Source organism: Manis pentadactyla, chromosome 4 (genome assembly GCF_030020395.1).
Source record: "Manis pentadactyla isolate mManPen7 chromosome 4, mManPen7.hap1, whole genome shotgun sequence".
NCBI lineage: Eukaryota > Metazoa > Chordata > Mammalia > Pholidota > Manidae > Manis > Manis pentadactyla.
This window is the reverse complement of record NC_080022.1, coordinates 42,581,812-42,607,696: the sequence shown is the minus strand read 5'-3', so window position 1 is coordinate 42,607,696 and position 25,885 is coordinate 42,581,812. Positions and strand designations below refer to the sequence as shown.

At 36.7% G+C, this 25,885-nt stretch overlaps 1 protein-coding gene across 1 annotated transcript in view; it reads right to left on the bottom strand.

Annotated features, from left to right (window-relative positions):
• Nucleotides 1–25,885, bottom strand: part of ZYG11A (zyg-11 family member A, cell cycle regulator) — a 58,542-nt gene that overhangs the window by 29,829 nt on the left and 2,828 nt on the right. Inside the window, 2 exon segments of the mRNA XM_057499455.1 lie at nt 12,805–13,556; nt 21,602–21,767. Of these exon segments, the coding sequence (XP_057355438.1) occupies nt 12,805–13,556; nt 21,602–21,767 (918 nt within the window).

Sequence of the window (25,885 nt, the reverse complement as noted above, 5' to 3'; positions counted from 1 at the left end):
TGCAAAAACCCTCAATAAAATATTAGCAAACTGAGTTAAAAAATACATCAAAAAGATCATCCATCATGACTAAGTGGGGATTTATTCCAGGGATGCAAGGATAGGACAATATTAGAAAATCAATCAACATCATCCACCACATCAACAAAAAGGACAAAAATCACATGATGATCTCAATAGATGCTGAAAAAGCATGTGAAAAAATTCAATGTCCATTCATGATAAAAACTCTTAACACAATGGGTATACAGGGCAAGTACCTCAACAAAATAAAGGCCATACACAACAAACCCACAGTCAACGTCATACTTAATAGCAAAAAGATGAAAACTTTTCTTTTCCTCTAAGACCAGGAACAAGACAAGGAAATCCACTCTGACCACTTTTATTCAGCATAGTACTGGAGGTCATAGCCATGGCAATCACACAACAGAAAGAGATAAAAGGCATCCAGATTGGCAAGGAACAAGTGAAACTGTCCCTGTTTGCAGATGACATATTATAGATAGAAAACGCAAAAGAATACACTAAAAAAACTGTTAGTGAATTCATCAAAGGTACAGGATACAAAATTAATACACAGAAATCTGTTGCATTCTTATATACTAACAACAAGCTAGCAGAAAGACAAATCAGGAAAACAACTCCATTTACAACTGCATCAAAAAGAATAAAATATCTAGGAATAAACCTAAACAAGAAAGTGAAAGACCTATACCCTGAAAACTAGAAGACATTCCTAAGAGAAATTAAAGAGGACACTAATCAATGGAAATTCATCCCATGCTCTTGGCTAGGAACAATTAATAGTGTGAAAATGGCCATCCTGCCTAAAGCAATCTACACATTCAATACAATCCCTATCAAAATGTCAACAGCATTCTTCAACAAACTGGAACAAATAGTTCTAAAATTCATATGGAACCACAAAAGACTCTGAATAGCCAAAATCCTGAGAAGGAAGAATAAAGCAGGGGGACCTCGCTTCCCAACTTCAAGCTCTACTACAAAGCCACAGTAATCAAAACAGTTTGATACTGGCACAAGAACAGATCTGTAGATCAATGGAACAGAGGAGAGAGCCCAGATATAAACTCACATATACATGGCCAATTATTATATGATAAAGGAGCCATGGATATACAATGGGAAAATATCAGCCTCTTCAAAAACTGGTGTTGGCAAACTGGACAGCTACATGTAAGAGAATGAAACTGGATTATTGTCTAATTCCATACACAAAAGTAAATTAGAAATGGATCAAAGACCTGAATGTAAATCATGAAACCATAAAACTCATAGAAGAAAATCTAGGCAAAAATCTCCTGGATATAAAAATAAGCAACTTTTTCCTGAACACATCCCAGGCAAGGGAAACAAAAGCAAAAATGAACAAGTGGGACTGCACCAAACTAAAAAGCTTCTGTCTGGCAAAGGACACCACCAATAGAACAAAAAGGCATCCTACAGTATAGGAAAATATATTCATAAATGACTTATCTGATAAGGGGTTAACATCCTAAATATATAAAGAACTCACATGCCTCAACACCCAAAAAACAAACAATCCAATTAAAAAATGGACAGAGGCTCTGAGCAGACACTTCTCCAAAGAAGAAATACAGAAGGCCAACAGGCACATGAAATGATGCTCCACATCACTAATCATCAGAGAAATGCAAATTAAAACCACAATGAGATATCACCTCACCCCAGTTAGGATGGCCAATATCCAAAAGACAAGAAACAACAAATGCTGGCGAGGACGCAGAGAAAGGGGAACCCTCCCTGTTGGTTGGAATGTAAATTAGTTCAACCATTGTGGAAAGCAATATGGAGGTTCCTCAAAAAACTAAAAATAGAAATATAATTTGATCCAGTAATTCCACTCCTAGGAATTTTTCTGAAGAAAACAAGATCCCTGATTCAAAAAGATATATACACCCTGATATTTATCACAACACTATTTACAATAGCCAAGATATGGAAGCAATGTAAATGTCCATCAGTAGATGAATGGATAAAGATGTGGTACATATACACGATGGATTATCATTCAGCCATAAAAAGAAAACAAATTCTACCATTTGCAACAACATGGATAGAGCTAGAGGGTATTATGCTCAGTGAAATAAGACAGGCAGATAAAGACAAGTGCCAAATGATTTCCCTCATTTGTGGAGTATAACAACGAAGGAAAACTGAAGGAATAAAATAGCAGCAGACTCAGAGACTCCAAGAAGGGACTAGTGGTTACCAAAGGGGAGGGGTGTGGGAGGACGGGTGGGCAGGGAGGGACAAGGGGATTGAGGGGTATTATGTTTAGTACACATGGTGTGGGGGATCACGGGGAAAACTGTGTAGCACAGAGAAGGCAAATAGTGGATCTGTGGCATCTGACTACACTGACGGACAGTGCCTGCACTGGGGTATGGGGGGGACTTGATAATATGGGTAATTGTAGTAACCAATTGTTTTTTATGTGAAACCTTCATAAGAGTGTATATTAATAATACCTTAATAAAAAATTTTAAAAAAAGATACCATCTTACACCCATTAGGTTGGCTACCCTTTAAAAACAAACAGAAAATAACAAGTGTTGGTGAGAATGTAGAGAAATTGGAGTGCTTAAGCACTGTTGGTGGCAATGTAAAATTGTACATCTGCTGTGGAAAACAGTATGAACGTTCCTCAAAAAGTTAAAAATAGAATTACCATATGATCCAGCAATTCCCCTTCTGGAATTCCCCTTCTGGGCAGTCCACCAAAGGAACTGAATCTCAAAGAGTTATTTGTACATCATTGCCCATAGCAGCATTATTCACAACAACTAAAACATGGAAGTAACCCAAGTGTCCAGCAATGATAAATGGATAAGCAAAATGTGGTATATACATAATGGATATTATTCAAACTTAAAAAGGAACAATTCTGCAGCTTGCTTTCTTATGCTACAACATGGATGATGAGAACACACTAAGCAAAGTGAGCCAGTCACAAAAAGACAAATACTGTATGATTCCACTTACATGAGGTACTTAGCCTGAATCATAGAGACAGAAAGTAGAATGGGAGTTGCTGTAGGGAGGGGAGGGAATGAGGAGTTAGTGTTTAATAGGCATAATTTCAGTTTTATAAGATGAAAAGAGCTAGAGACAGATGGTGGTGATGACTGCACATTATGAAGGTATTTAAAATCACTGTAAAATGGCTGAGATGATATATTTTATGTTATGTGTATTTTACTATTAAAAAAAAGGAGTATGAACTGACATGGTGTGATTCCAGGGCATACTGTTAGGTAAAAAATGCAAAGTACAGGAAGAATATATAAACTATACTACCTATATATAGTGTAAGCAGAGGAAATAAACCCTAAATCCATCTGCTTAGTACTTTGACTACACCCTCAGTTAAAAAAAAAACCTGCAAATAAATCTTCAACTGTTTCAGTAGGTGTTTCATAGTGCTATAGGTATATAGCAATTCTGAAGCTCTTTTTTGTACAGTGTAGAATGAAGCAAATGTGCTGGTGCTGCTGGGAACTGAGGTTCTCACTCAGGAAAAGAGATACATATACAGAATGGAGAAAAGCAAAGAAAAATGGTGTCAGGATGGACATTTGGAAGTATTACTTTTAAATTTATTTCATGTATTTCTTAGCTCTGCTGACTGAAAGGGCTTAAAAACAAAGATATCCCAATAGCAATGAGTGTATCCTAGTACTTAGATACTTGTTTCCAACTAAAAGGAACTAGGCCTCCTGGGTGAAAGGTCTAATTTCCAGGGCTGGAACAGGGAAGTATAAGAAGGATAAAACATCTTAATGTGCCAGAGTAAGGAAGTACTCAAAATAACAGTAACAATAATAATGGTGGCATGTAAAAATGACAGAGGAGTCAATTTGTAGAGCACTCACTGGCCAATCTGTGACAAAATGAACAAACATAATTAATGACAGTAATGTATTATAAACCACTGAAGACCATCTGAATCAAGGTGGAGTTCATACTGAGGATACGTTAAACAGACTGATAAAGAAGGCAGGTCTCTTCCTTACAACAGGATGTGTACTGGTCAATGTAAAGGAAGGCTAGAGTTGAAAAATCATCACTTTGCAATAACCACTGTAAAGAGGGTTCCAGTAATTACCAGTGGGTGCTGAATTGAGAGAGGAAAGCTTGATGAGGGCCATGATGCTGGGCCTGGTCTTCATCCTCAAGTATCTCACTCACAAACAATACAACACTATATAGGAAAAATATCTAGATATAGATAAAATATTATCTAATATCTGGGCAATACTTTGACCACATGATGAACACTAACATGACAACTGAAGGACACTGTGTGCTTCAAAACATGGTACTCCTGAGAAGGATATAACCCTTACATAGTACTCCAGCCAAAGATAAAGAAACTAATTATGAAGAAACATCTGACAAACCCCAAATGAGGGACACTCTTCAAAAAAGCCAACAAACAAAGCTGGTCTACACTCTTCAAAAGTATCCATGTCAAAAAGGACAGGAAGGACTAAGAAACTCTTCCAGAATAAATTATGAAGAAACATGACAACGGAATGCAGAAATGATCCTCAACTGAAAGGAAAAAAATTTCATACAGGGCATTACTGGGATAAATCAATGCTGGAAATATGCACAGTAGATAATATAAAAGTATTGCATCAATGTTAAATTTCCTGAAATTTGAAAGCTATACTATGGGTCACTAAGGAGAATATCCTTGCTCTTAGGAAATACAAATGTAAGTGTTGAGGGGTAGAAAAGCATGCTGTATGCAACCTATCACTAAATGGTTCAGAAAAAAGGTGTGTAGAGAACAGATATGATAAAACGAATCTGGTGAAATGTTTAAGATTAGTGATCTACAAGTTAAAAATTATTTCAGAACAGTTTTTTAAGTACTACATAGATCAACTGCCCAAAGACCTACACATGATTAAGACTATGGACATATTCTAAAATTTTTTTTTTTCTGATCACCCAGATGTATGAACTGAAGGAATAACAAAGGATAAGCCGCAGTAAAACCAAACCAAAGAGAAAATAGCTGTTGCATCAGCCTCTCTCCTTGGCTTCCTGCAGATACCATTATAAAACAATCCTCATAAGGGATTCCTGTTACCTCACTAGTGGATCAACAGGCATTTCCTACCAAGTGGAAATGTTGCATGGCTTTAATACTAATAGTGGATGCTCTTTCTGCTCATTTTAAAGGAATTAAATACAAGCTGTCCACTGTAATTTGGGGTGCAAGAAGTAACATTTGTTGTATTTCAACATCTTCACTAACACTGAATTTTACCTATTATAATGTAAGTAAATTTTTGATCAACCCAAACAACAAAACTACTTAGTCTATTTTGCATTTGATTTAAAAGACATAAATTTCTATTCAATAAAAGGTTTTTGATATATAAGAACACCTTTTAAATGTATTAGATTTATAATTTTATTAATTATTTATAATTAACACTTTATTTATAATACTTTATATAATTTATAATTTATTTTATTTACTAAATTAATAAAATTAATTTAATTTTATTAAAAAATAAAGAACACCTTTTATATTTACTATACCTTATACTTCACATAAGGATGGCATAAGATCTTTAGAGTTTCTTAGTACTGGGAAGATCAGGGTATCTCCTTTCCATGCACACAATATCCAACATGTATATAGTACATAATTTTAAATCTTCAAAGTACACTAAACTTACATCTATACCAGGTTAGTCTGCTGAAACAAAATTTCTTGTTTCCTTTTGGTATACCTGCTTTGACAGCATCTTAACTACGTACATAATCCCTCTATAGAATATTCCAGCACTTGTCCCATGTTATCTTATATACTAAGGTTTACATGCTAAAATATTTTTTTTTCTGATTTTCTGATCACTGTGATGTTAAATGCTATTAACCTGAAACCAGCCTATGTGTACATTCCTGGTAAACAATTCTCTATTATATATACTTAATCTGAAGGTTCCAATTATGTCTTCTAGTTCAAGCCTAATGACTTAACCAGTGGCTTCCACTTTCACTAGATATGTCAGAAATTAAAAGGACTTTAAAACACAACTGCTATTTTTAAATCAGAACAGGAAAATACGAAAACAACTACTTACTGCAAATTACTTTACTCTCATCCTAGGAATAATTACATATGACAAATTTATAAAGAAAGGGTTCTTTTAAAGCAGGGGTTCTGAACTTTGGCTGCACGTTAGAATTACCTGGAGCTTTTAAAATCTTAACACCAAGTCCCAGACCAATTAAATCATAATCTCTGGAAGATGGGACACAGGAATCAGTATATTTTAAAGCTTCCAAAGTGATTACAATGCACCACCGAGGTAGAGGGTCATTGTTGTAAAAAAATATTCTAGAACATATTTAAATATATGCTGCTTTAAAACTAATACCAGATTAGAGCCAAGATGGCAGCATGAGTAGAGCAATGGAAATCTCCTCCCAAAACCACATATATTTTTGAAAATACAACAAATACAACTCTCCCTAAAAGAGAAACCAGAAGACACAGGAAAACAGCCAGACTACATCCACACCTGCGAGAACCCAGCACCTTGTGAAGTGGGTAAGATACAAGCCACGGCCCGTGGGAACTGAGCGCCCCTCCCCCCAGCTCCCGGCAGGAGAAGAGTAGGCAGAGCAGAAGGGAGACGGAGCCCAGGACTGCTAAAAAGCCAGCCCTAGCCATCCGCACCGGAGCACAGACACACAGTGCGTGGGGTGCTGGATACCAGGGAAACAGGACAGTAAGACCTGTGAGTGGGACCCCACAGCCGGTGCCCCAGGGACAAAGAAAACCGAGTGCTTTTTGAAAGTCTTAAAGGGACAGGGACCCCACTGCTGGACGGAAGCATCCAGGGACACTTAGCCCAGCAGCTGGGAATCCTGGGGAACTCTGGGGGCCCTAACTCCCTGTGCAGCAGGGTGGCTCAGAGGACCCTCACGGAGATAAACCGCCTCCCAGCCCTTTCCCCTCCGACGCAGCTCCGCCATATTGGAGCAACAGTCTGAGGCAGGCCACGCCCACAGCAACTGCGAAGCTAAACTCCATAGCGCCGGGCAAGAATCAGAGGCCCCGTCTGCGTGCAGCTGCCCAGAATAAGCCACTAGAGGTCACTGTTCTCCCAGGAGAGGAAGGCTACAAACCAACAAGAAGGGAAGTATTCCCAGCCATCACTCGCCCCAGCTCCGCAATCTATCTCTATCGTCATGAAAAGGCAGAATCTGAGACAGACAAAAATCACAGAGACAACACCTGAGAAGGAGATTGACCTAACCAGTCTTCTTAAAAAAAATTCAAAATAAAAATCATAAACATGCCGATGGAGATGCAGAGAAATATACAAGAGCTAAGGGATGACATCTGGAGGGAGATTACAGAAGTGAAACAATCTCTGGAAGCATTTGAAAGCAGAATGGATAAGATGCAACAGGCCATTGATGGAACAGAAACCAGAGAACAGAAACGCATAGAAGCTGACTCAGAAATAGATAAAAGGATCTCAGAATGAAACAATATTAAGAGAACTGTGTGACCAATCCAAAAGGAACAATATCTGCATTATAGGGGTACAAGAAGAAGAAGAGAGAGGAAAAGGGATGGAAAGTGTCTTTGAAAGAAATAATTGCTGAGAACTTCCCCAAACTGGGGGAGGAAATAGTTGGATCAGACTACGGAAGTACACAGAACTCCCAACAGGAAGGACCCAAAGAGGACAACACCAAAACACATAATAATTAAAATGGCAAAGATCAAGGACAAGGACAGAGTATTAAAGGTACTGAGAGAGAGAAAAAAGGTCACCTACAAAGGAAAACCCATCAGGCTATCATCAGACTTCTCAACAGAAACCTTACAGGCCAGAAGAGAATGGCATGATATATTTAATGCAATAAAACAGAAGGCCCTTGAACCAAGGATACTGTATCCAGCATAATTATCATTTAAATATGAAGGAGGGATTAAACAATTCCCAGACAAGCAAAAGTTGAGGGAATTTGCCTCCCACAAACCACCTCTACAGGGTATTTTAGAGGGACTGCTCTAGATGGGAGCACTCCTAAAAAGAGCACAGAACAAAACACCCAACATATGAAGAATGGAGGAGGAGGAATAAAAAGGGAGAGAAATAATAATCAGGCTGCCTTTATAATATCTCAATAAGTGAGTTAAGTTAGACAGTAAGGTAGTAAAGAAGCTAACCTTGAACCTTCGGTAACCATGAATCTAAAGCCTGCAATGGCAATAAGTACATATCTTTCAATAATCTCCCTAAATGTAAATGGACTGAATGCACCAATCAAAAGACACAGAGTAATAGAATGGATAAAAAAGCAAGACCCATCTATATGCTGCTTACAAGAGACTCACCTCAAATCCAGACAGGCGCAGATTAAAACTCAAGGGATGGTAAAAGTATTTCATGCAAACAATAGAGAGAAAAAAGCAGGCATCGCAATACTAGTATCAGACAAAATAGACTTCAAAATAAAGAAAGTAACAAGAGATAAATAAGGACACTACATAATGATAAAGGGCTCAGTCCAACAAGAGGGTATAACCATTATAAACATATATGCACGCAATACAGGAGCACCAATATATGTGAAACAAATACTAACAGAATTAAAGGAGGAAATAAAATGCAATGCATTCATCTTGGGAGACTTTAACACACCACTCACTCCAAAGGACAGATCCACCAGACAGAAAATAAGTAAGGACACAGAGGCACTGAACAACACACTAGAACAGATGGACCTAATAGACATCCATAGAACTCTATATCCAAAAGCAACAGGATACACATTCTTCTCAAGTGTACATGGAACATTCTCCAGAATAGACCACATACTAGGCCACAAAAAGAGCCTCAGTAAATTCCAAAAGATTAAAATTGTACCAACCAACTTTTCAGATCACAAAGGTATAAAACTAGAAATAAATTGTACGAAGAAAGCAAAAAGGCCCACAAACACATGGAGGCTTAACAACATGTTCCTAAATAATCAATGGATCAACAACCAAATTAAAATGGAGACCCAGCAATATATGGAAACAAATGACAACAACACAAAGCCCCAACTTCTGTGGGATGCAGCAAAAGCAGTCTTAAGAGGAAGTATATAGCAATCCAGGCAAATTTAAAGAAGGAAAAACAATCCCAAATTAATAGTCTAATGTCACAATTATCGAAATTGGAAAAAGAAGAACAAATGAAGTCTAAGGTCAGCAGACGGAGGGGCATAATAAAGATCAGAGAAGAAATAAATAAAATTGAGAAGAATAAAATAAAAGAAAAAATCAATGAAACCAAGAGCTGGTTCTTCGAGAAAATAAACAAAATAGATAAGCCTCTAGCCAGACTTATTAAGAGAAAAAGAGAGTCAACACACATCAACAGAATCAGAATTGAGAAAGGAAAAATCAAGACGGACCCCACAGAAATACAAAGAATTATTACAGAATACTATGAAAACCTATATGCTAACAAGCTGGAAAACCTAGGAGAAATGGACAACTTCCTAGAAAAATATAACCTTCCAAGACTGACCCAGAAAGAAACAGAAAATCTAAACAGACCAATTACCAGCAATGAAATTGAAGCGGTAATCAAAAAACTACCAAAGAACAAAACCCCCGGGACAGATGGATTTACTTCAGAATTTTATCAGACATACAGAGAAGACATAATACCCATTCTCCTTAAAGTTTTCCAAAAATAGAAGAGGAAGGAATACTCCCAAACTCATTATATGAAGCCAACATCACCCTAATACCAAAACCAGGCAAAGACCCCACCAAAAAAGAAAACTACAGACCAATATCCTTGATGAACGTAGATGCAAAAATACTCAACAAAATATTAGCAAACCAAATTCAAAAATACATCAAAAGGATCATACACCATGACCAAGTGGGATTCATCCCAGGGATGCAAAGATGGTACAACATTCGAAAGTCCATCAACATCATCCACCACATCAACAAAAAGAAAGACAAAAACCACATGATCATCTCCATAGATGCTGAAAAAGCATTTGACAAAGTTCAACATCCATTCATGATAAAAACTCGCAGCAAAATGGGAATAGAGGGCAAGTACCTCAACATAATAAAGGCCATATATGATAAACCCATAGCTAACATCATACTGAACAGTGAGAGGCTGGAAGCTTTTCCTCTGAGATCGGGAACCCTCTGAGATCTGGAACAAGACAGGGATGCCCACTCTCCCCACTGTTATTCAACATAGTACTGGAGGTCCTAGCCACGGCAATTAGACAAAACAAAGAAATACAAGGAATCCACATTGGTAAAGAAGTGGTGAAAGTGTCACTATTTGCAGATGACATGATATTGTACATAAAAAACTCTAGAGACTCCACTGCAAAACTACTAGAACTAAAATCAGAATTCAGCAAAGTTGCAGGATACAAAATTAACACACAGAAATCTGTGGCTTTCCTATACACTAACAATGAACTAAAGAAAGAGAAATCAGGAAAACAATTCCATTCACAATTGCGTCAAAAAGAATAAAGTATCTAGGAATAAACCTAACCAAGGAAGTGAAAGTCCTATATCCTGAAAACTATAAGACACTCTTAAGAGAAATTAAAGAGGACACTAACAAATGGAAACTCACCCCATGCTCCTAGCTAGGAAGAATTAGTATCATCAAAATGGCCATCCTGCCCAAAGCAATGTACAGATTTGATGCAATCCCTATCAAATTACCAACAGCATTCTTCAACGAACTGGAACAAATAGTTCAAAAATTCATATGGAACCACCAAAGACCCCGAATAGCCAAAGCAATCCTGAGAAGGAAGAATAAAGTGGGGGGCGATCTCACTCCCCATCTTCAAGCTCTGCTACAAAGCCACAGTAATCAAGACAATTTGGTATTGGCACAAGAACAGAGCCACAGACCAGTGGAACAGAATAGAGACTCCAAACATTAACCCAAACATATATGGCCAATTAATATACGATATAGGAGCCATGGACATACAATGGGGAAACGACAGTCTCTTCAACAGATGGTGCTGGCAAAACTGGACAGCTACATGTAAGAGAATGAAACTCATGTAAAAAGCTTCTGTACAGCAAAGGACACCATCAATAGAACAAAAAGGTATCCTACAGTATGGGAGAATATATTCATAAATGACAGATCCGATAAAGGGCTGACATCCAAAATATATAAAGAGCTCACATACCTCAACAAACAAAAAGCAAATAATCCAATTAAAAAATGGGCAGAGGAGCTGAAAAGACAGTTCTCTAAATAAGAAATTCAGATGGCCAACAGACATATGAGAAGATGCTTCACACCGCTTGTCATCAGAGAAATGCAAATTTAAACCACAATGAGATATCACCTCACACCAGTAAGGATCGCCATCATCGAAAAGACATCAACAACAAATGTTGGTGAGGTTGTGGAGAAAGGGGAACCCTCCTACACTGCTGGTGAGAATATAAATTAGTTCAACCATTGTGGAAAGCAGTATGGAGATTCCTCAAAATGCTCAAAATAGAAATACCATTTGACCCAGGAATTCCACTTCTAGGAATTTACCCTAAGAATGCAGCACTCCAGTTTGAAAAAGACAGATGCACCCCTATGTTTATCACTGCACTATTTACAATAGCCAAGAAATGGAAGCAACCTAAGTGTCCATCAGTAGATGAATGGATAAAGAAGATTTGGTACATATACACAATGGAATATTACTCAGCCATAAGAAAAAAACAGATGCTACCATTTGCAACAACTTGGATGGAGCTGGAGGGTATTATGCTCAGTGAAATAAACCAGGAAGAAAAAGACAACTACCAAATGATTTCACTCATCTGTGGAGTATAAGAACAAAGGAAAACTGAAGGAAAAAACAGCAGCAGAATCACAGAACCCAAGAATGGACTAATAGTTACCAAAGGGAAAGGGACTTGGGAGGATGGGTGGGAGGGAGAGACAAGGGTGGGGAAAAAGAAAGGGGGCATTACAATTAGCATGTATAGTGTGTGTGTGGCACGGGAAGGGCTGTACAACACAGAGAAGACAAGTAGTGATTTTACAGCATCTTACTACGCTGATGAACAGTGACTGTGAAGGGGTATGTGGGGGGGACTTGGTGAAGGGGGGAGCCTAGTAAACATATGTTCTTCATGTAATTGTAGATTAATGATACCAAAAAAAAAAAACTAATACCAGAAAAGGCTATAAATTTACTCTGACAATGTTTAAAACTTTCTTAAGTTTCTTTTTAAAATTGCTTTTTGTCATACCTTTACCAAAAATGGTGTTAGCCATGTTGAGCACCTGCTTTATTAATTATAATTAGATGAAGAGCATGTTTTAGAATCACAAAGTTCTATCATTGTGGATGAGTAGTTTAACCTCCCTAAGCTTCCATTTCCTCATCTATAAAATGGGGGGATTAAAGTAGAAAACAGCATGCACAACATAATGTCTGGCACATAGGTAATGTGTAAGTACCTCACTTACCATTACCAAGTGAGACTAGAATATGTGAGGCCAGGAACACATCTTGTTCAAAGTTGTATTTCTACAACCTTCTGCAGAGTAGCTACACTGATTAATTGTTAAGCTCCTTAGGGGATTTTTAAAAATCTGTTTGTAACCCTAACAACTAGTACAGGTTCTAATATACAACACAAGCTAAGAAATTTTCTGAACAAATAAAACAAACTTGAATCAGATAAAAACAAACCCTCAAGCCTTGCTTTGTAGGAAAGAAGTCAGAATAACCAGCATCCGTAGCCAACAGCCCCACAAACTTCATCGCAGGCCGCCGTCGTATGAACAATTCTACAGCACCATCGGTGATGCAATTGCCCCCCGAAATGTCCAGTGACACAACATTAGGCAGAATATCCTTCTGCTGTAGCAAATGAAAAGCTAGATCTGATTTGAGTTGCCTGTGATCAGAGATATCAAGGTGAAGCAGACATTTAAGTTCTCTAATGACTGCAAGAACCTGTGGTTTGGTCATGGTCAGGCATTTCAGATAGTGCATTGTGAGAGACTTGAGACGCTCTTTACAGGTAAGGAGGGCAGAGATGTCAGTGACCAGAGTATTGGAGATATCCAAGCTTTCCAGTTTGGGTAACTGAGAAACATTAGCTAGGTCTTCACTATGAAAACAAACATTGAAAACACTTAAAATGCGAAGACCAGTAAGCTGACTGAAGAACAGCAGCCTTGAATCTCGAGGGATGCTTGTAGAGTCCAAAAGGAGACACTGGAGATTTTGCTGGATCCAGCTATTGCTGCAGAGTCCACTTATGATGTCTGCGATTGAGAGGTCAGTGTGCACCGCAGTAGCATCCAGTTCAATGATTTTGTGATGGCAGAAGGCTTTTATGAATGCAGCTGTAGAGATTTTAGCTTTTTGGATATTGACCAGCTTCAGTTTCATCTGGTTGCTTTGGAAAATGCTCGCTGTTCTATCAGTCAACTTGCCTATAAGAGAACCAGAACCAGTTTACATAACAACTCATGTCTTTTCCACCAGGCATTGTGATAACTATGACAGATGCTAATAATAACAAAATGACTAAATTTACTGCTTCTGCTCAGTTCATGCTGAGCACTGTCTAAACCCTTTACTCAGATGATCTAGTTACCCTTTACAATAATACTATAAAGGAACTGTGATTATTACTATTATCTTACAGGTAAGGAAACTGGAGCTTAGAAATTAAATAACTTGCTCAAGGTTAAAATATGTGGCAATGCAGGAATCATAACCACTTTGACTCCAGGGCCCACAGCTTTATCCATAGTAACCTCATTCACACACAAAAAAAGAGAACAAAATTAAATAGGCAGGTAAGCACAGGGTATGTAATACATAAACACTACTAATGATTTCTTTCAACCAAATTAGCAGACCGTCTTTGACAAGTGATTTACCTCTCTGGGTCTAATTTTCCTCATCTGTAAAATGAGTGGGTTGTACTAGATTTCATTTTCTAAACATCTTCGATGTGTGAGATCCCATATTAAGTAATGGGCACACAAAGTAATTAGACACCCATGACCACAAATACAGTCTTGCATGCAATAGTGATTTGTGCCAGGTTTTGAATTAGTACAGATGAAATTAACTCTGAGGAAAGTTTTGAAGACTAAACATCAGTTTGCCTAGGTGAAGGGTGGTTAAGCATATCAGACATGGAGACACACAGTAGCAGATTATTCAGAACGACCCTAAGTAGATGAGCACTACTGGAACACAGTGTACAAGGGGGAGGCACAGCTGGGTATAAAAGTGGAGAGGAAGGCAAAAAGAGGAAGGAAGTAGAAAACAGCATGCACAACATAATGTCTGGCACATAGGTAACGTGTAAGTACCGTACTTACCATTACCAAGTGAGACTATAATATGCGAGGCCAGGAACACATCTTGTTCAAAGTTATATTTCTACAACTATATTGCTCAAGGTTAAAATATGTAACCTGGGGCCTATACACAAAGATGGAAAATGCAAACATTCACTATGGACATAAGGAACTCAGTTTATAAGCAGAAAAATAAATGAACAAAATTATATTTTTAGAGCAATCAACTAGTATAGTATAAAAGAATTAGGATGGTGTTTAATGGGAGTTAGATGAGAGATGAGGCAAGAGATTATTAATAATTTTAATGATGTGATGGAAGTTTAAACTAAGACTGACAGAACATGGTAGCTGTATCAGCTAGGGGAAAGGGACTAAGGAAAAAGATGTATAAATTGAATCCTAGATTCCCAGTTTGAGTTGGGCTGTAATACCCAGACGGATATAACCTTAAGGAACATAAAATACTTAACGTGCATGCAGAGAAACAAAAGCATGCACAGGAAATTGTGGGAGAACTGAGGATACAAGAAAAAAAACAAGAACATAGTACTCTAAGCCAGGTAGGTCAAGAGTCATAAACACTAAAAATCAAACCTACATTATCCTCTGGTGACTTAATCAACCTAGGCAATGATCTATGGCAATGACAACACCAACCAGACAACCAGCTTTATTAGCCCCTTTAAGTAAGTATTACAAACATTATATCTGAATCTGATCAATCCTCTACGTCTATCTCTTCCATGTACAGAATGTACAAGGATCAGAGAAAACATCAAAATCATAGCATGGTGAGAGATGCAACAGCATAAATAACAAGTTTCTTTAAAAAAATAAAATAAAATAAATGGAAAATCCTCAAATACATGGAGACTAAACAAACACATTTCAAAATAACACATGGGTCAAATAAGAAATTTCAAGAGAAATTTAAAAATATTTTGAACTAAATGAAAATGAAAACACAATACATCAAAAATTGTGGGCTAAAGTAAAAGCCATGCTCAGAGGGAAAATTATACCACTGAATGCATATACTAGAAAAGAAAGAAATAATCATCATCTAAGTCTGCACTAGGAAACTAGAAAAAGAACAACAAACTACATCCAAAGCAAGCAGAAAAAAAGAAATAAAAATTACAGCAGAAATCAATGAAACTGAAAATCTAAAATCAATAAAGAAAAATTAACAATTCCTCCCACCCTGAAAAAGACAATTTACTAGAATCAGAAATGAAAAAGAATCATCACTACAGATCCCACGAACACTGAAAAGTATAAGAAAGGAATACTATGATCACTCTGTGCCCACAAACATAATAGCCTAAATGAAAACAATCACTTCCTTGAAAGATACTATCTGACAAAACTCACACGGGAAGAAATAGATTATCTGCATAGGCTTACATCCATTAAGGAATTTTAATCAATGATTAACCATCCAAAACAAAAAGGACCAGACACAGGTGATTTCACTGGTGAATTCTACCATTTAAGGAAGAAATTGTACAAATTATCTACAATTACTTTCAGAGGAAAGAAGCTTCTTTGGGTATTTACCCAAAGAAAACAAAACACTAATTCAAAGATATATGCACCCCTATGCTTACTGCAGCTTTATTTACAATAGCCAAGATGTGGAAGCAACCCAAGTGTCCATCAATAAGTGAATGGATCAAGATGTGGTGTGTGTGCATGTATATATACATATGTATATACACACAAGCACATACACACAATGGGATATTATTCAGACATAAATAAGAATGAAATTTTGCCATTTGTGACATGAGTGGAGCTTGGGAGTATTACATAAGTGAAGTAATAAGTCAGACAGAGAAAGACAAATGATACTATGATTTCACTTTATATAGTATCTAAAAAAAGTTAAGACAAAATAGAAATAAGACTCATAGATACAGAGAACAAACTTGTGGTTACCACAGGGGAGGAGTGTGGGGGACAGGCAAAATGGGTGAAGAGGATAAAGAGGTACAAACTCCCAAATATAACATACATTACATGGGTGAAAAAAGTCAGCAGCATAGGGAATATAGTCAATTAATAACTTGTATGGTTACAAATGCTAAGTACACCTATCACAGTGAGCATTTAGTAATGTATACAATTGTCAACTCACTATGTTGTCCACCTGAAACTAATATAATACTTTATATCAACTACACATCAATTTAAAAAATAATAGAAAATAACAAAGTTAAAAAATAAAGGAAATTTTACCAAAAAAAAAAAAAGTACGATTCTGATGAGTGACAATAATGGAAAAGGCTATAAAAGTGGATGCACAGGATTAATGAGAAATCTCTGCACCTCCCTGTTTTGTAGTAAAGCTAAAACTGCTCTAAAAAATAAAGTCTTTAAATATATATATATATATATACACAAATATACAGATACATGCACACATTAATACATATACTGCAAAATAATGCAAGAGATAGAGGGGAAGCCTACAGATTAAGAGAGGCTTAAAAAGCCTACCAACTGATCACAACATATGTACCTCATTTAGATACTAATTCAAACAAAGGTTTTTAATGTTTCCCTCTTCACTGGCTTTTTCCTTGCTGCTTACAACAGGTCCATGTTATCCCTTCCCCAACCTGTACCTTCATAAAAGAATGACACCCCTCTTTTTTCTTCTCCCCTGTTAAATTTCTTAAGAGTATGGCTATAGCCTACTTAGCATAGCAAAAGGATTCAAAAGCTTTTTAAATATGAACGGGACAAAAGCTCAACAACGCAAAAAATATTAGAAAAACACTGTAAACCAACAAGATCTAACAAAAATTTACAGAACTCACCCAACAGCAGCAGAATTTCCAAGCAAATGTGCCTGGAACATTCTCCAGAAGAAGCCATATATTAAGCCACAAAACAAACCTCCAAAAATTTAAAAGAACTGAAATAAAACAAATTCTTTGAAAATGTTTTCCAGCCACAATGAAATGAAATAATAAATCAGTAACAAAGAAATCCAGGAAAATCAAAAGTATGTGAAGATTAAACAATACACACTCCTAAAAAACCAACTGTATTAAAGATGAAACCAAAAGGTAAACTAGAAAATAATTTGAGATGAATGAAAAATTAAGACAATATACAAAACCTTATGGTATGTGATTAAAGCAGTGCTTCAGGGAAATTCACAGCTCTAATCACCTATATTAAAAAAAAAAATCCCAAATCAATGGCCTAAACTTCTACCTTAAGACACAGGAAAAAGCAAACTGAATATAAGCTGAGCAGAAGGAAGGAAATAATAAAGATTAGACTGCAAATTAATGAAATGGATGATGGAAAATACAATAAAGGGGGAGGGGGAATCAATGAACCTAAAAGCTGGTTCTTTGAAAAGACTGGCAAAATCGATCAACTGACCAAGAAAAAAGAAGAAACATAAATTACTAAAATGAGAAATGAAAGCAGGGACAGAACTACTGAACTTGGAGGAAAAAAAAAAAAGTATTATAAAGTAATACTATGAACAACTATATGCTGATCAAGGTAGATAATAGACAAGTTCACAGAACAAAAACTGCCAAAACTACTCAAGAAGAAATAGGCAATATGAACAGATCCTGTAACAAATAAATAGACTGAATTTGTCATCAAAAACTACCCACACAAAGAAGCCCACAGGCCTAAGTCTACCCAACACTTAAAGAATACATACTGATTAGTCACAAACTCTTCTGAAAAACAGGAGGAAACACCTCCCAATTCACGGAGGCCAGTATTATCCTGATGCCAAACCCAGATAAAGACATTACAAGAATTATAACAGACCAGTACCTCTTAAAATTATGGACACAAATCCTCATCAAAATACCAACAAATTGAATCTAGCAACATGTAAAAAGAATTACATACTATGATGATGTGGAATTTATCCCAGGAAAGCATGGTTGGATTAATATCCAAAAAAGCAATTAACATAATACACTGTATTCATAGACTGAACAAAAACTACATGAACATTTCAGTATATGCAGAAATAGCCAACACTGTTTTCCTAATGAAAACATTCAACCAACTAAAACAGAAGGGGACCTCTTCAGCCTGTAAAGGGCAGCTACAAAAAACCCAAACATCATAACTTAATGGTGAAAGACTAGATGCTTCCCTCTAAGGTCGGGGAAAGACAAGGATGTCCACTCCAGTACCTCAACTTCGACAGCCAATACTTCAACATTTTACTGGAGATTCAACAGCAAAAATGGAGAAGAAAATTAAATAAAAAGCATCCAAACTGGAAAGGCTGAAATAAAACTATCTCCATTTGCAGATAACAGAATCTTGTCTACAGAAAATTCAAGGAATCCACTAAACAACTACTACAAATAATAAATGAGTTCAACAAGTTTCCCGGATACATCTCAACATTAAAAAATTAACTATTTCTGTACACTAAAAATGAACAATCCAAAAATGAAATTAAGAAATCCCCTGCATATCATCAAAAGAATAAAATATACAAAAATAAATTAAAAGAAATATAAAATTTATATTCATAAACTAGTAAACATTGTTGAAAGAAAGTAAAGATCTATTTCAACATATCCCATGCTCACAAATGAAAAATTTCAGACTGTTAAGATGGCAAAACACTGGTGAAAATAAAGATAATCTAAATAAATAGACATGGATCAGAACACTTAACACTGTTAAGATGGCAATACTCCCCAAATTGATATATACATTTGATGTAATCCCTACTCAAATTCCAACTGGATTCTTTGTAGAATCTGACAAGATGATTCTAAAATCATATGGAAATATAGGGGACCCAGAAATGCCAAAACAATACTGAAATAGAAAAAAGCTGGAAAATTCACACTTTCCAATTTCAAATTTTACTACAAAGCAACAGTATCAACATAGTGTGGTACTGACATAAGGATAGACATATCAATCAAGGAACAATATTGACAGTACAGAAATAAACCCATGCATCTACAGTCAACTGATTTTTGTTCAATACAGGTATGAAGACCATAGGATGAGAAAAAACAGTGCTAGGACAACTGCAAAACAACCAACACAAGTGCTAGCCATATGCAAAAGAAATGAAGCTAGACCCTTACACCTCACAACACATACAAAAATTAACTCAAAATGGACCACAGACCTAAATCTACCTAAAGGTGAAAACACAAAACTCTTAGAAGAAAATATAGGTGTAAATTTTTTAGGACCTTGAATTTGGCAATGGATTCTTGGATATGATACCAAAAACAACCAATGAAAGAAAAAATAGATGAATTAGACTTGATCAAAACTAAAAACTATTTTGAGTTAAAGGACACTATTGACAAGGTGAAAAGATAATCCACAGCTGTTAACATCTTCCTGTGTTGACAGTAACTGCACCCCAGTTGGGGGTTAGGATTTAATAATACAGGCAACTGCCGAACTACTGTGTTGTGTACTTGAAGCCAGTGTAAGACTGTACCAGTGATACTTCAAATTAAAAGAAAAAGATTCTACAGAATCGAAGAACATAGCTGCAAATCATATAACTGATATTCTATATATAGAATATATAAAGAACTCTTAAAATAAGAAACAAAGATATAATATACAGCATAGGGAATATCATCAATAATACTGTAAAAACATTGGTGATTGATCAGTTGTGATCATTTTGTAACATAAATATCAAATCACTATACTGTACACATGAAACTAATATAGTATTGTATGTCAATTATACTTCGGTTAAAAAAAAAACCCACAACTCAGTAAAAAAGAAACCTAATTAAGAAATGGGCATATGCTCTGAACACTTCTCCAAAGAACATATACAAAGGGCCAGTAAGCACATGAAGAGATGCTCAACATTAGTCATTAGGGAAATGCAAGCTAAAACAATAGATACTACTTCATATCCACCAGGATGGCTATAATCAAAAGGTAGTTAAGTTTTGGTAAGAATGTGGAGGAACTGGATATGCTAGTGGAAATGTAAAATGGTTCAGCCACTTTGGAAAACAGTTTGAAGTGCCTCAAAAAATTAAACCCAGAATTACCATTTGACCTAGCAATCCCATATCTACGTATACACCCAAGAGAAATGAAAACACACATCCACACAGAAGCATGTACACAAATGTTTATGGTAGCATTCATAATAGACAAGTAGTAGAAGCAACTCAAATGTCCATCAGCTGATGAATGAATAAAATGTGATGTAGTCACACTGATGGACAATGACTACATTGGGGTATGGGTGGGAACTTGATAATATGGGTAAATGTAGTAACCACATTGTTTTTTTCATGTGAAACCTTCATAAGAGTGTATATCAATAATATCTTAATAAAAATTTTTTTTATCGTTAAAAAAAAAAGTGATGTAGTCACACAATGGGATGTTATGCACCATAAAAATGAACAAGTAGTGACTGATGCCACACTATGGATGCACCCTGACAGTATTAGGCTGGACCAAAGAAGCCAGACACAAAAGGCCACTTAATGCATGATTCCATCTTTATATAGTAAATGTTCAGAATGGGCAAATCCACAGAGGTAGAAAGTAGATTAGTGGTTGTTTGGGGTTAGGGGTGTGGGTAAAGAGCTTCTTTTTGAGGTGATGAAAATGTTCTAAAATTGATTGTGATGATGACTGCACTACTCTGTGAATATACTAAAAAAAAAAAAAATCATTGAATCGTATACTTTAAATGCATGAATTATACAGTATGCGAATTACATCTCAGTAACTTGTTACAATTATAATATGGCAAATTAAACAGCCTTTTGGAAGTCCCACTACAATGAGAGGTAAAGAAATGTTCTTTAAATCTCATATTCACAATGAAGAGAATAGGACATAAGACTAGTGAAACAGCACTTGAGAAGCTACAGAGTAGATAGAACAGATGAGAGGTGACTTGCCTCAGTTCCCCATCTTCGCTCACTCTGCTAAGCCAATAGCAGAGCAAGCCTAGAAGCAAGGCCAGTTCTATCAAGGGGTCTCAGACAGACGCTGAAACCCAACCTCCACACAAACAAAATGGCAATCATTTCTGTATTTCCCAGCGGGTTGTTGTGAGAAATAGGAAAAGCATGTAAAAGTGCTTTTCAAGTAGTCAAGTGTTGTAAGAGTACACTATAAAGGAGCCTTATTATTACCTTGCCAAGTCATCACCCCAAGGAATCGATCGGCTACCTCCTGAGGGAAACGCCAATGCTCCGGGAGGCACAGTGTTCCATCAGACCTTTCAGAACACACTTTTTCAAGATTAGCAATCAGGACATTCAGGCAGATGTTGACTAAAGAGTAGGGAGATGCCTCCTCCTAGCAAACAAACCCAAACAAACTTTGTTAGAATACATCTAAAAAAAATCAATATAAATGTGGTCATGCCGTACTTCAAACTACTCGATGATAACATTGGAAGATACATTCTCCTTACTTTAATAATGATTTATATTTAAAGAAACCACGTTATTTCAACTCTTATTACAACTGATAGAAGACTTTATCTGTTCTAACTTCTGTTGTATCTTGAAAAAAGTTAAGTTCTCCCAATCATTCACTCAGCACCTGTACTCTGCCAGACACTGAAAATATAGGGATGAGTATGTTATAGAACTCCTAATCCTTCTGGAACTAAGTTTATTGGGGAATACAAACAAGAAATCTGACAACTTCAGTATAACACAGGGACTATTTAAGCAGAAATCACATAGTCATTCAACAAATATTTACTCAGTGACTACTATGTACCAGAGGATAAGAAGGCCTTACTATTTTTACCCTTAAAAATGTCCACATTGTAAAAGGCTGATACACCCAGGGTATTGTAGAAGAGCAGGAACTGGTGGACAGGTAAGACTATAAAGGCATATGGTCCCTTTCTCATCTAAGAAAGAGACTAGCGTTTGTTCATTCAACAAATATTTGAAAGGTCAGCCATGAAGAGTGATAAGCCAAACAGAGGTTGCTATCTTCATCAGACTTCCACCATACAATAATTCACTCATCCCCACACCACTTTCAACTATTAAATTCCCTCATGGTCCAAAGTATAAAATTACTCCTTTGCTAATACCTTCAACTTGTTCCCTTCCCCATTACACTCTACAAACAAAACCCCATTCTGGAAGAACTTCGCCATCTACCTTTTTTGTGGCAACACCCAGCAACTAACATCTATGGATTGGGGAAGATTCACACACCATAGTTCGTAATTCATAATTGTTAACTTCTAACGAGCCTTCAGAAGCTGACACAGTAACTCTGTCTACATCTCTTTAGACAGAGCACTCTCCCACCATCCATGCCTTCTACTTGTTCCTCAAACCCAGTATATACTGATACCAGAATCTGACTCACTTCACTGAGAAAAATTAAATTTTCACATTTAGCTAGGAACTGCACGCATCTTTTTCCTTCTTCTCTTCTACGGAAAATGTGCCACCTCCTTGCAAAGACCAACACTAATGCCATGTGCTCACTGGATTTCATCCTTCTTGCCTTGGCCTCTCCTATTATTTCTTTATTCATACATATTTCTTCAAACTCCCCTCAGAATAAATCATTCTTAACACACAATTTATGCTCTACTATTTATCTTAAAAAGAGCCTGTCATGAACATATCTCCCCAGGCAACATGAAGATATCTCCCTGAGCAAGGGAAACAAACGCAAAAATGAACAAGTGGGACTACATCAAACTTAAAAGCTTCTGTACAGCAAAGGACACCACCAATAGAACAAAAAGGCATCCTACAGTATGGGAGAACATATTCATAAATGACAGATCCGATAAAGGGTTGACATCCAAAATATATAAAGAGCTCATTTACCTCAACAAACAAAAAGCAAATAATCCAATCAAAAAATGGTCAGAGCTGAACAGACAGTTCTCCAAAGAAGATTCAGATGGCCAACAGACACATGAAAGATGATCCACATCACTAGTCATCAGAGAAATGCAAATCAAAACCACAATGAGATATCACCTCACACCGGTAAGGATCGCCATCATCCAAAAGACAAACAACAACAAACATTGGCGAGGATGTGGAGAAAGGGGAACCCTCCTACACTGCTGCTGGGAATGTAAATTAGTTCAACCATTGTGGAAAGCAGTATGGAGGTGCCTCAAAAAACTCAAAATAGAAATACCATTTGATCCAGGAATTCCACTCCTAGAAATTTACCCTAAGAATGCAGTAGCCCAGTTTGAAAAAGACAGATGCACCCCTATGTGTATCACAGCACTATTCACAATAGCCAAGAAATGGAAGCAACCTAAGTGTCCATCAGTAGATGAATGGATAAAGATGTAGTACATATACACAATGGAATATTATTCAGCCATTAGAAGAAAACAAACCCTACCATTTGCAACAACATGGATGGAGCTGGAGGGTATTATGCTCAGTGAAAAAAGCCAGGCAGAGAAAGACAAGTATCAAATGATTTCACTCATCTGTGGAGCATAAGAAGAAAGGAAAAACTGAAGGAACAAAATACCAGAAGACTCACAGAACCCAAGAATGGACTAACAGTTACCAAAGGGAAAAGGACTGGGGAGGATGGGTGGGAAGGGAGGGATAAGGGGGGAGAAAAAAGAAAGGGGGCATTATGATTAGCATGTATAATGTGGAGGGGGGAGCATGGGAAGGCTGTAGAACACAGAGAAGACAAGTAGTGATTCTACAGCATCTTACTAAGCTGATGGACAATAACTGCAATGGGGAATGTGGGGGGAACTTGGTGGGGGGGGGAGTCTAGTGAACATAATGTTCCTCATGTAATTGTAGAGTAATCACACCAAAATAAAAATAATAATAATAATAACAGTAAAGGGAACATTCCTTGATAAAAATTCCATTATAAAAATGAGGAACAAAAGGTAAATATTTTCTTGGAAAATATTATGTAATAAAGTATTTCTTTCACCCCCCCCCAAAAAAAAAGAGCCTGCTGATCTCTTCATCCTCTTTAGTTACTCCTCTTCATCACAAAATTTCTCTAAAGTTTACATGTTTTATACAGTCCCTACTTAACCACAGGAGATATGATCCAAGACCCCCAGTGGATGCCTGAAATCAAACAGTACCAAACCCTATATACACTGTTTTCCTACACATATATACATGTGATAAAGTCTAACTTATAAATAAGGCACAGATTAACAATAATAAATAATAAATTGGAACAATTACAACATGCTGTAATAGAAGTTATGTGAATGTCTCTGTCTCAAAATAACTCACTGTATCGTACTCACTTTTTTTTCTTTTATCATGCTGTGAAATGATAAAATGCCTACATGATGAGATGAAGTGTGGTGAACAATGTAGGTATTGTGCCATAGAGTTAGGTTACTACTGACCTAACAATCTATCTGAAGGATCATCTGATTCCAGACCAAGGCTGACCACCAGTCACTGCAACTGCTTAAAGTGAAACCTTGGGTAAGGAGGGCCTTTTGTATCCCTTTCCTCCTATTAATTTTTGGTTTTGTTTAATTGAGGTATAATTCGCATACAGAAAAAAATTATTTTTTGGTGTATACTCAGTTCTGCGAGTTTTGATTAACGCATAGAGTCATGTACTGCCACCATGATAAAGCTAGAGAACAGTTCCATGACTCCAAAATTCCCTACGGTCCCTATGGAGACAGCCTCCCAACCCCTAGCAACCACTTACCTGTATTCTGTCCCCAGGATTCTGCCTTTTCCAAAATGTCATATAAACAGAATCATACAGTAGGTAGACCTTTCAAATCTGACTTTTCACTTTGCATAATGCATTTAATATTCAACCATATTCTTACATGTTTCTAATTCATTCCTTTTTATTGCTGTGAAGTACTGTACTATATGACTATACCACAATTTCTTCACTAACTGAAGGGCATTTGGACTGTTTGAAGTTTTTGACAATTTTGAAAAAAGGTGCTCTAAATAACCATGTAAAGGTTTGTGTGAACATAGTTCTCATCTTTCTTGGGTAGTTATCTAGGGATATTTCTGGGTTCCTGGAATTCTGTACTTAGTGTGCACTCAGCTTTACCTAAGGCAGTGGTAACCTGTTCTGCTGACCGCTTGTTACCCCAGGGACTTTGTTAGGGCTCTCGCTGATAGTTTCTCGGCTACAGATTTCCTGACCCAAGCAAGAAATGGCAACTGAAACCCCGAATTTGTGTGATGACAGTCCTGGGATAGTAAACTTGGAGGAAATATTTTTCTCACTCAAAATCCAAGCCAAAATTGACCATTTTCCCTCTCTTTCCCTGAAGCAGATTTTTTTAGAGCTATCACTTCACTGAAGTCTAGTCAGACTTTATTAGCCCACATTAGTTATATTTTATATATATAGTTTTAGTTTATAGTCTCCAAACTCCTTGCCTGGTTTTGGCAAAGGCCTAGTCTCTCATTCTTGGTTATTGATGTTGG